The sequence below is a fragment of the Sceloporus undulatus genome, chromosome 1 (assembly GCF_019175285.1).
Source record: "Sceloporus undulatus isolate JIND9_A2432 ecotype Alabama chromosome 1, SceUnd_v1.1, whole genome shotgun sequence".
Classification (NCBI taxonomy): domain Eukaryota; kingdom Metazoa; phylum Chordata; class Lepidosauria; order Squamata; family Phrynosomatidae; genus Sceloporus; species Sceloporus undulatus.
Genome location: NC_056522.1, coordinates 134,029,654 through 134,041,520, shown reverse-complemented (window position 1 = coordinate 134,041,520; position 11,867 = coordinate 134,029,654). Strand labels below are relative to the sequence as shown.

At 39.1% G+C, this 11,867-nt stretch overlaps 1 protein-coding gene across 1 annotated transcript in view; it reads left to right on the top strand.

The window, feature by feature from the left end:
* The first annotated feature begins 325 nt into the window (after positions 1-325).
* Positions 326-11,867, top strand: part of PRIM2 (DNA primase subunit 2) — an 87,247-nt gene continuing 75,705 nt past the window's right edge. The window contains exons 1-5 of the mRNA XM_042438125.1: positions 326-507; positions 1,831-1,997; positions 2,295-2,398; positions 3,920-3,999; positions 7,989-8,109. Of these exons, the coding sequence (XP_042294059.1) occupies positions 1,847-1,997; positions 2,295-2,398; positions 3,920-3,999; positions 7,989-8,109 (456 nt within the window). The 5' untranslated portion in view covers positions 326-507; positions 1,831-1,846. The remainder of the gene's footprint in view (positions 508-1,830; positions 1,998-2,294; positions 2,399-3,919; positions 4,000-7,988; positions 8,110-11,867) is intronic.

Genomic DNA, 11,867 nt, shown 5'->3' with positions numbered 1-11,867 from the left:
CAGTTATATATATATATATATATATATATATATATGGATATAGTTGTATATGAGTGACATTGGGGCAAAAACCATGGCTAAGGTTTCTTTATAGTCTGCTATGATTCCCCTTCCTCTTTGGGCGGCCTTCAAATGGAACCCGGACGTGTACTCTGCCTCTAACCGTCCCTTTTTTCCCTTATCTCTATGGCCTCTTCACAAAGCCACAGAAGCCTCCGCCGCCTACCAACTTCCGGCCCGCCCTCCCACTTCCGCCTTGACGTGTCCCTGTCCCTCCTCCTTGGGGATAAGATAGAAGCCCTGGAAGTAAAGGAAAGAGGCCGGGCGGGGTGGTGGTGCGCACGTTGCCGTGGCAACAAAAGGACGCATACGGAAGAAACCGGAGGGAAGGGGGCGGGGTCAGAAGGAGGAAGCGAGGCTACGTCACGGGCCGACGGGAGAGGGCGGGGCTGGCGGTGTTTTGCGCGGGAAATTGGGAGATCGGCAGTCGAACGCCGGGAAGGGACTGTAAGTGGGCTCTTGATGCTGAGGGAGGGGTGGCGCGCGCGTGTTAATTGGTTGCTAGGGAGCGGTGCGCGCGCGGGGGGTGTCCCTGGCTTTTGGGGGTCCTTTTCTAGCAGCGCGCGTTTGCGCCTGAGTGGCGAAGCGGTTTGAGTGTTGGACCCTGACTCCGGGAGACTCGGGTTCGAATCCATATAAAGGCGCATATGAATAGTCATGTAGGCATAGAGCCATATATATGGTCTTATATATGCACACACACATATATGTCTTATATACGACTTTATATATGGATTTCGAAAATATAGTCATATACATACAGTTTCATATATATATATATATATATATATAGAGAGAGAGACATGTATATAAAGTCATATATATATATATATAGTTATCTATAGTCTGATATATATATATATATATGTCTTGTATATGACTTTATATAGATTTCAAATATACAGTCATATATATATATATATAGAGAGAGAGAGAGAGAGAGAGTTTTTCATATATATACATATATATATGAGTCATATATAAAGTAATATACCAGCTATTAATATATAGTGTTTGTATATTTATATATGACCTCATATGGATTTCGAATGCATATAAAGTCCAATGTGTATATAGATACAGCCAAACGTCAGGAAGAAACTCTCCTGGAACTTGGGCATGTAGCCCGAAAAGCCCACAGAGGACTCTGGATGCCGGCCATAAGAGCCTTTGACTTCAGAGTCTGTTCTAAGCATTTCCCACGAATGGCCTCTTACCATCTTCTGTGAAATCACAGTGGAGCAAATGCCTTCTTCTCTGAAGGAGCGTCCCCTTCCCAGGTGGAAAAGACATCATAATAATCACAAAGGAGGACAAGGCACAGTAAATGTAGGACATTTAAGAAAAAATGTCAAAAAGCTAGAAACATGAATACAATTACAAATTCCTGCTTCTTAGTTGTGCACATAATGGAGGGCCTTTTGGGATTCCTCCTGGAGGGAAGGTTGAAGTGGAGGACATGTCCTGGAAAAGGAGGACGCCTGGTCTCCCTGCCCCAGTCTGTCTTCAGCTCTAGTAGTGGAATACAAACTGCCCATGAGGTTTGTGAAGTAGCTGCAAATCAAAGAGTGCCCGAGTCCACGCAGCCTGAGCATTTGTGCTTATTGCTTATAAGAAACATTAACATTGAACCGTGGGCATGTGCTGACGTCCACATGGAAGAAAGTCTGTCATTTTATGTACCTTTGGAAATGGCGGTGTTGAAACACTCATCTCTTGTGGCCAGTCAGTTTTCTTAATGTACTAATCTCTTACTGTGGCACTTCACAGGAATGTTGAGAGGAAAATGCAGTTTTCTAAAGGGAGATGGAGAGGATCAAGGCTGGTGGATGTCAAGGAAGATCCGTACCCATTTAGTCTTCAATTGTATCTCCAGCCTCCAACTGAAAACATTTCTCTCATAGAGTTTGAAAGCTTTGCCGTTGACAGACTTAAATGTAAGTAATAATGCAGAACTGAATGAGACTCATTTTGTTTTATGTGGCTCTCCAGAATGGTCAATATTATACTTATGTGAAGTTCTGTTTTATGGCTTGCTATTTATACGTTCTTCATTGAAGAATTAATACATGATGAGTTCTCTTAGTCTGACTATCCTTACTTACTGTGTAGAATTGTTATTTTATTTATTCTAATTATTACTGTTCGTCTATTCTAACAATGACTTGTTTTCAGAAATACGTTTGATAAGCCACTCACACATTTTAGGATTGATCATTGTCTGGTTTTTGCAGTACTCAAAGTAGTTGAGAACCTGGGGGTGAGTTATGTGAAAGGTACACCTCAGTACAAGCAAAAGCTGGAATCGGAGCTCAAGAACCTCCAGTTTCCATACCATGTAAGTAGAAATTAAAATGTCTCTGAAATTCTGGAGAAACACAGACAAATACATTACATTTCATTGACAGCTGAGGCAGCTCTGGGTGAAATCACTTGAACAGAAGGGGAACTGTTGTCAGAATAAGAAATGGGTACAATGTTGTGCTCCCTATCATGTGGATCATAATAGGTCTGTTTCCCTAGCTTTTGGCATGTATTGTTGATGTTGTCAGCATGAGTTGTGTCACTGGTGCTCTTAGTGTATTGCCACTTAGGTATAACTGTATAATAGACGAGGGTCAAATTAGTGTGCATAACCATAGACACAAGCAAAGGTGGGGTAATGTTTTCTTTAAAGAACCTGATCTGTAGGTTGGGAGGCACCTATCTTTACTTTGCGACATACCAGTGGCTGGTGTGACTTGGGAGTGCTTTTGCACAGTTTAGCTTGATATGACTGCAGCGTTATTTCCTAGACCTGACCACTGTCACACATGCCATGGTCACATTCAGATTGGGGGATGCCTCTGAAAAATACTTAGAAACTTTCTGCTAGTGTAAAATGCAGTAGGGCCAGGTTCATGGGGTCTGATTTGCAGATAATATTGCCTCTGTTTTATCTCCAGTTCACGTCTGTGTGCAATTCACCAATGCTTAATTCTGTGTATGAACCCCCAAATGGTTATGTGCATACAGAGGAATAGTCAGATGCAGCTTCTCAAATAAATAAATATGCAAAGTGTTTTAAAAATCCTAAATGATCCAGGATCAGGATGTCTGAAGGACCACTTTATCTCATACAGTCCTATCCACCCTGATGGTTGAACATCTGAGAGTCTTTGGGGCAAAACAGATCAACTAGAAATGCCAGCAACTGCACACTGCATGTCCCAGTGCTGCATGCCTGACTGCATGGCGGGTGTGGGTGTGTGTCATGGCGTTTCTTTGGCACAACGTTTATACATGCTGCGCCAAAGAAAAACCGAAAAGCTGCTGTGGCAAGGGCAGCTTTTTGCCGGCTTTAAAAGGAGTGGCATTTTGCAAGTGCCAGATTGGGGCACGGCATGCAGTTCCTGGGGCCCCGATTGGGTGCTGAAAGGGGTGCTGGGAAGCTGCTTGTTTAGGGCCATCTGTCAAGCCTCTTTGATTCATCTCACCATTTCCAGTAGCACTCTTGATTCAGATGTGCCACACAGCAATTTCTGTTGCAGGGCCCACAATCTGGAACACATTTCCTAGATTTATTTGGTTGGCCTCTCATTTAAGTTTATGGCAAGTGGCTAAGAACTTTTTATTTATCCAAAATTTTAATACTGGTTGGGAGTACTGTTTCTTTTCTGCAGCAATTGGAGGAATTGTCTCAAATCAGGTGGAAGAATCTTACCCTTTCAGTGATTCTTCCATGGGGCTTTGAGAGGAGACAGAAAGATCCATTGTGTGCTCCTGCTTTTATCAGTGCAGTGTTGGATCTTACCTGTTATATGGCACACTGGATACTATCTAGATTTTCTCTTGCTTATGCATATTCTTTTGTAATTAGGCTTTGCTTGAAAAGGATTATGACAGAAGAAGAAAAGATCATATTTCCCACTTCATATTGCGACTTGCTTACTGCCAAACGTAGGTATTGTTTTCCAGGTCATTACTTAATTACACTTGTATGTGGTCTTCATGTGGTTTCTTATGTTTGCAAAATTGTTTTTGTCAGTATTATTTGAACACCATTCTAAGAACTTCTAGCATAACCTGAGTTTTAAAATGCCTCTGACTCTGAAGGGAATAGGATTGCGGCTCAATTCAGACATTACATAAAATGATGGTTAAAGGAAGTTCCATTATAGTTTGGCATGTTGTCAAGATTAAAAAAAATCTTAGTTCTGTCATTGCTTCTTGGATGCTGTAAGAAAGGATTGAATTTGCTGTTCTTTTGGGATACAAGAACACCAAGCAGATAAGTGGTTGGTTAAACCATGGTTAAAAAGGATTAGGAAAAAATGGAAAGAAACACAAGTGTCATACCATCACAGGTTATACCTATTTTATTTTGTACAGCGCTACGTTTTGAAGGCAACTCCTTTTTCCAGGGCTATCAAAACTAGTCACTGCACATATATCACAATTGTTTTCTAAACCATGGTTTTCCCTATTGTTGATTTTGAAGTTGATTTGGGTTTTGACCTGTATTTAACAAAAGCCATGGCATAATGGAATGTCTGAGCTGAGTTTCTATCTTGGCATTGCATCTTGGCATTTTCTTACAAAAAAACCTATACACTGTTTATTATTAGCTATCCTTGAATTGACTGCAACTCATGGGAACTCAGTGGATGAAATGCGTCCAAGACCATCTCTTGTCCATTTTTAAAAAGAAAATACCCTAAAACAGCCAGTAAAATACTATGCAAACAAACATAGTATTACAGTTTAATGAGCGAAAGTTACTATAAATCAGTAAAGGTACACAGAACTCTTACAGGAACCATAGCTTTTTAGGAAGCATGTGATAATTTTCTTTAATGAAAGGATAATCCAGACATTTTGAAGGAGTGGGTTTCACTGGCCTAAATCCAATTGCTAAAGCAACTGAAGTAGACCCATTGAATTAATGGGATTTGCGTATGTAGTAACATACCATTTAGGAATTGATTCAGTGTGCCTACTGTACTTTCATTTGGATTAAAATTTGGATTTAGGCTATCATTATTGGGATGTATTAATGAGTTGCAGCTCTGTTTAATCTTTTAATGTTTATAAAGAAATGCTTTATATCTTTCTCATCCTGTTGTGGGAGCTGGCTCACAACAAGTTGAAGTAAACATTTCACTTTGTATTTCAGTGGATCTGGTGGTGTGATGGTAACAGAACTAAATCTATTTTAGAGATTTTTGGTGGTTCAATGGTGCCACCATGAGGCAAATACCTGCAATATCATTCTCTGCTTTTACTACCAGATGCTTTCCACTTATTTGGTACTGTAGCTTGACTTCATAGAAAGACATTTATCCATAACACATTTAACCATGAATGAGAGAATTAATTGCTGCTTGTCATAAGTTTAGCACTTAAATTTAAACAAAAGGTTTCATCTTTATGGAGTTTTTTATCTATCGTTCTTATTAGAACTTTGATAACTTTGCAGTTGAGGAAGACATTTCTGAGATTCTTTTAAAATTATCTACTTTATATGTTCCTAAATCTTTTGGTAACCAAGACCTGAAAACTCTGTGAATAGCATCTGGATTTAGTCATATTTACTTTCAGTTGATCTGCTCTAAATATGGCTACATGTGAAGCACTTCGGTATAAGTTGTTAATGTCCTGCAGTAGATTCTTCTAATAATCAGACTAATAATCCTAATTTAAAATGCAAGCACTTGGATGCATCCTTTACCAATTTCAATGGGGTTTGCCTCAGAGGAATGTTTTGTAATTGGGCAAGTGAATGATAGGCTTTGTTTTAAATTGTAATATTTTGGTGGTAGTAGCACAGCAAAATAGATTAATATTTAGGCAAGACATGCTATTATATTATTATTATTATTATTATTATTATTATTATTATTATTATTACTATATTTATGTTATTTCTTTTTAGTTTGCGACTCAAGGCAGCTTACAACAATTAAAACAACTATAGTTCAGAAGTTCACAGCAAGTAATTAAAATATTAAAAAGTTAAAACCAGTTAAAACGTAAACCATTAAATGTAAAAACAAAACCAGAACTTTTAAGTGAATTCTTTGACAGTACTGCTAAGATGAACAGATACGGTTGTTATATAGTTTCAGCGCAGTTAGATGGTGACTCAGTCAAATTAATGGCAAAGCATGAGAATCACTGAACATACAATACACACAAATTGAGTCTGTACTAAAGAGGTACATAATTATATATATGTGTCTAGGATTTCAGGACTATCTAGTTTCATTTGTGGAATACAACAGTATATATGATATTTTACATTAATGATGACAGCCATTAATGAAATTCTGAATGTCTGCAACCATGTAAGTAGATAGATCTTGTAGTACCTTTGAGACTAACCAAAGAAAGAAGTTGGCAGCAACTTCCTCAGATGCATTTGGAGATTCCTCAGATGCATTTGGAAGTAGACTTAAGTCTATGAAAGCTCATGCTGCCAATTTCTTTCTTTAGTTAGTCTCAAAGGTGCTACAAGATCTCTGCATAATGTTCTACAGACTAACATGGCTATATCTTTGAATGGAACCACGTAAAACATTGATTTGGCTTAAGTGTGAGTTTCAGATTTCACCTATATATTTTTTCAATCAGAAAACACAGTAATTTTCAGATATTCATAAAATGTATATGACATTTCCTATGTTCACCAAAATTTGGGCATGTTATGAGCCATCATTATGATGACATCAGAGGCAAAACAATGGGTAAATCTAGTTTGACTTTCTATGAATGGAAGGGTTTTTCCATTTCCAGAAAGGATTGAGATTCAACTTCGTTTACATCTGGTTTAGTTTAAAGGAGGCAAGAAATGGGAAGTGATGAACACGTTCTCCCTTGCTACAGCAGAAATAATAATAATAATAATAATAATAATAATAATAATAATAATAATGCCTCATGAGTGGAATTCTATCCATAAGAACTCTGGCACCAACCCTATGTTGGAGTAAATTAGGAGGAATATGGGCAAATTTAGAAACTTGACAGGTCCAAAACACACTGAAGAAATAATCCAGTTTGAGATTTCTTTAACTGTCCTGGCTTAGTGCTAGGCAATCCTGGGATTTGTAGTTTATTGTGGCACCAAAGCTCTGACAGCAAAGGCTAAATATCTTACAAAACTACAGTTCCCAGAATTCCATAGCATTGAGCCAGGGCAGTTAAAGTCTCAAACTGGATTATTTCTGCAGTGTATTTTGGACCGTAGTTTGGCCTTGGGCATGAATGAAAGAATCTACCAAAGCTGTACATTGGCTGCATTAGTGTCTTCCTGACACTTCAGTGCATGAGAGTTTCTCATGATGTCTAGATTTCAGGTGAGCTGAACACTAAGAGAACTTTTCAGAGGTCCTTCACTCTGTGAACATACCGTCTTTCTTTCTTTCTGGTTTTCAGAACCCATGGCCTCCTTGTTAAACTTCACCACTCTTGCACTCTTGTGTATTCTATTAGTACCATTGGACCCTGCCAGGTGTTATCAACCAATTGTATTCCTGTGTGTTCCTTAGCTTTTTTCACTCATTTATAGGTGTCCGAGAGGGAATTTAGTTCTAACCAGTCTTAGTGGAATTTGACAGCAGAATTCTAAGTATGCCTGTAACTAGGTGTTCTCTAAAAAAATTAGGAACCACTAAATATGGAGAGAAAAAGACTCATTGCTCTGTTAACAGAAATGTCAGAGGGAGAGGTATCGTTAAAAGAACCACTCAATAATTTTTAAGACAGCAGATCAAAAACCAATTATGTGGAGAACATCTGTCCAAAAATAGAAATTTGAATATGAAACAGGGACTTTGTTTAATGTTTTTGCCTGTTTGTCTGTCGGAAGGTCCATCTTGAAAACTATATCTTGTGTGTGTGTGTTGTTTAACTGTATTTCAACATGTTTGATACATTTCCTATTGCAGGGAGGAACTTAGGCGGTGGTTTATTCAACAAGAAATGGATCTCTTCCGCTACAGATTCACTCAGCTAAATGAAGATGTGATTAAAAAATTTCTTGCATATGTTAATTTGACATATGATTCTGTAAGTACCTTGCATTTGCATGGCTTTTCATCATTTTATTTAGTTCGGAACTTATACTAAAATGTGTGTGAAGGAGTATAGAAATGCTTGACACCTATTTTGTATTTTTTACCTGTTACTTTAAAAATTGTTACTCAGAATTTTTTGCCTCATGGCATATGTTTAGATTGCAGCGCTTGTCAGGAGAAATCCATTTTGGTCTCTGACAGTGCCCTGTGGCAGACCTAATAAAAGAATCTTCACCACGGTAGTTCTCAGTATGAAAGCCTGCTTATCACATTAGGTCCCAAATTGTGGTTTAATAAGCTAGGTTGTGAATAAACAACAGCTGGCGTCCTGTTAGTCAGTTATAGTGCTGTAAGTTAGGCTTATGACCACGTAACTATTTCACATTTACACTTGTGATACCATTCCAGTGATTATAAATGCCTCTGAAATCCATCTTAAAAGTCAGTCAGCCATTCTGCTGGTGGGAGGGGACTTGTCACATCATTCAGTAGCATCCCATTCACCAGTGTCAAAGAGCTCCATTGCTTGGGATGGCTGACTAGCTTTCAAGGGGCTTATGCAGATGGGGCAGTAGGAGAATCCAGAGCCCACTCCTGTCCTGATCATCCTGGGACTGCCACGAGACTGCTGCAACCAGACACCGTGGTGCTGAGGGCACCTGCTGCCAGGTCCCGAATCGGCTGTGAAAAGGAGCATTAAGAAACCACTCCTTTTGTGCCCTGTTTTGGATTGTATTTGGCGGCCCTGGTGCAGTCTCTGAGTGATCTGGGGGCATGCATCATGTGCACACCCCACCCCTAGATCGGCCTGACAGCGGCCCCTTTGAGGCATAGATGGCTTTTAGGGGTTGAAGCAAGATCCGGGCCAGCATACTTAATGTGAGCAGATAAACTAGCCAGGAAGGAGATAGATTCCTGTGAAGGCTGAACCTGACTTTTGTACATCCAAACAAATCAGGATCATAAGCCAGTTTTAATACAGCATTTGATGTTGGCTGGAATGTACATACAGAGCCCTTTCCTTGCTTCATTTGACTTTTTATGATTTCTGTTTTATAATGGGATGGGATGGATGTTAAGTTTGGTTGGGGCTTTGTGGAGTTCTTCATTTAAACAAGATTGGAATAATTATGAGTGCTATGAAGATTTCTGGTGAATATGTATCAAACACTTTGGTAATTTTATATATTACTCTGAACTGTATGAATTTGTAAACTGAGTTTAAGGGAAGTTGGTGGAATTTCCTTTTCAGTAACCATGCTGGGGATGGGTTAAGGTAAGGTTTGTAAAGGTCAATTTAGCTGACAAAGATGTTACAGTATGGTACAAGTGAATGATGAAGGTTAACAAGATTTGTAGGCAGGTTTCTGCTCAATTACACTTTTGTTTCTTGAGAAAAGGTCAAAGCTCCAAAGCAGACAGCCTGATAAAGCCTCTCACAGATGGTTTCAGTTCAAACCTTTTGACAATGGTATAATACTTTAAAAAGTATTATACCATTGGGATAGTAGAAATTGTACTGTGACTTTCTCTTTTGAACTACAGATGGATATAATGGGCTGGATCCAGACATGGTCCTCTGCAATTGCATGGTCTCCTTCTCATGGCAGGATCTGAGATATAGCAAAATTGTTTTTTACTGAAGCAGGAAGGGGGATGTTGCAGTGTTTTTTGCTGCTGTATCCCTTACTTAACATTGGCTTTCATTTTGTTTTGGAGTACAGCCCTTCAGGCCTGCTTTTGTAGTAGTGTTTAGGCTGCGGAAAATGTGCATACAGAGTGTATTTCAAAAACAGCTGGTTCTTGCAAACCCCTCTTTATTGAATAATTATTGACATTTAAGATGGGCCCATCAGAGGGATCATCGCAAGTGCACATTTTGGGTTACTTCTTTGTCCTAGTCAGTGGTAACGTAAAATAACAAAAATTGTTCCATAATACTGAGAAGCAAAAGGGTCATGCTCAGATTATCATTAGGTTGGATCCTATTCAGGGGAAACTGAAATGTCCTCCCGTATTGGAACACTGGAATATCCTCAGGGGATAGGAGGTACAAGATTTTTGCATGAAACTGTAACAGCAACCATGGGCACAAAATACCTCATAACTCTCTACATATCTCTTAAAAATTCTTAATGCCTACGGTTTAATGGGATTGAAATATTTGTCCCTCGCATGGGGATGAGGAATAAATTCTGGCTTTTTTTTGGGGGGGGGGAGCGAGAAAAAATGAAGCATAGATGGTCCAGTTAAAAGTGTTATCACTAATTATGGCAAAAGGAAAATGTCAGGATTCATTATTATTGAATGTTACAGTGTACTGGATAATAGTGACACTAGCATCTTTCTTGAGTTGAGGACTGGCCAGTTTTCAGTGTATCTGAACTTTACTGACAACTGAATTTTCCACAAATAGGTACATGAATCATTCCCACAAATATATTTTTGTAAATCAAATTCCATCAGGTATACCTTGTTCTGCACTAGTGAAAAAGGAAAAATGGTGTCCTGGAATAGTCAGTTGGAGGAGCTAATGCTCTGTAATTCAGTTGCTGGGCTGCTGGGCTGGAAGACTGGATAGAAGTTAGTGCAGTTTAGGTTTTTCCCCAGGTAGTTGCTCTTTGATTTTGTTATGATTTCCCCCCCCCAGAATCTCTTTGGAGGGATGTGTTAAGCGGCACAAATGGCACCTCTTCAGATTCCTGTTTTATCAGTGAATTGTTCTGATAAGAGCAGACAGATTCTTTCATTTTATTTCACTTTCAGACCCATTTAATTAAGCAGTAAAAGCAGTATGTGAATGCTGTTAATTCAGTGTCTCAATGAACCGAGAGCTCTTTTGACTTTCTCTGAAAGTAACATGATAACTGGGTTTTGACAGTTGTTAATTAATTAAAAACTTAAAAGTGCCTGGTATCTCCAGTGTTTTGACTCGCATAGCTGAAATTCAGTTCATTCCCAACTTTGAATTCTGGCAGTGGAATCAAAATTAGTTTTGATTACAGCTTTTTTAGTTTTGATTAGAGCTTTTTGGTTTCCAGTATCAGTGCCTGCAGAATAGAAGAAGAACATAAGAAGAACCACGTTGGATCAAGCCAAAGTCCTATTTAGACCAGCATTCTGTTTTCACAGTGACTAACCAGGTGCCTGTAGGGCATGAGAATACTAGCTGAAAGTAGTGGCAACTCTCGGTATTTTTAAATTTCTACAATTCTGCGGGAACTTGGCCTAGAAAACTGTTTTTGACAAGTGGTGCCCCCCACAGATTTTGCTAGCATAAAGGGCAAATCTAGCTAGAGACCTTGAAAGGAATAGTTTCATTTAAACTGAAAACCTTTCTCAACGATGGAATCTGGAAAAATTGCAACAAGTGTACTGAATGTCATTTGTGCAGATGTCACCACTGTTGGCTGGAGATCCAGAGGTAGTGCAGCACTGTGGAGCATGTAGGACCCACATGCTCTCAGCCTCAGAAGAAGGCAATGTCAAGCCTCTGAACAAATGTTGCAAAGAAATCTTGCCAAGAAAACCCCATGATAGGTGTGTTTTAGGGTTGCCATAAGTTGGAAATGTCTTGAAGGGACACAACAACAGCAGCAACATATAGACTTGGTCTTACACAAGTACAGCATCTTTTAGAATTGGTTTGGGTTCCAGTTCCCAAGTTGTATCTCACTTCAAGAACCAGATTGAGGGAATTAGTAGCACCACTCTATTCTGCTTTGGTCAGACTTCACTTGAAATACCACA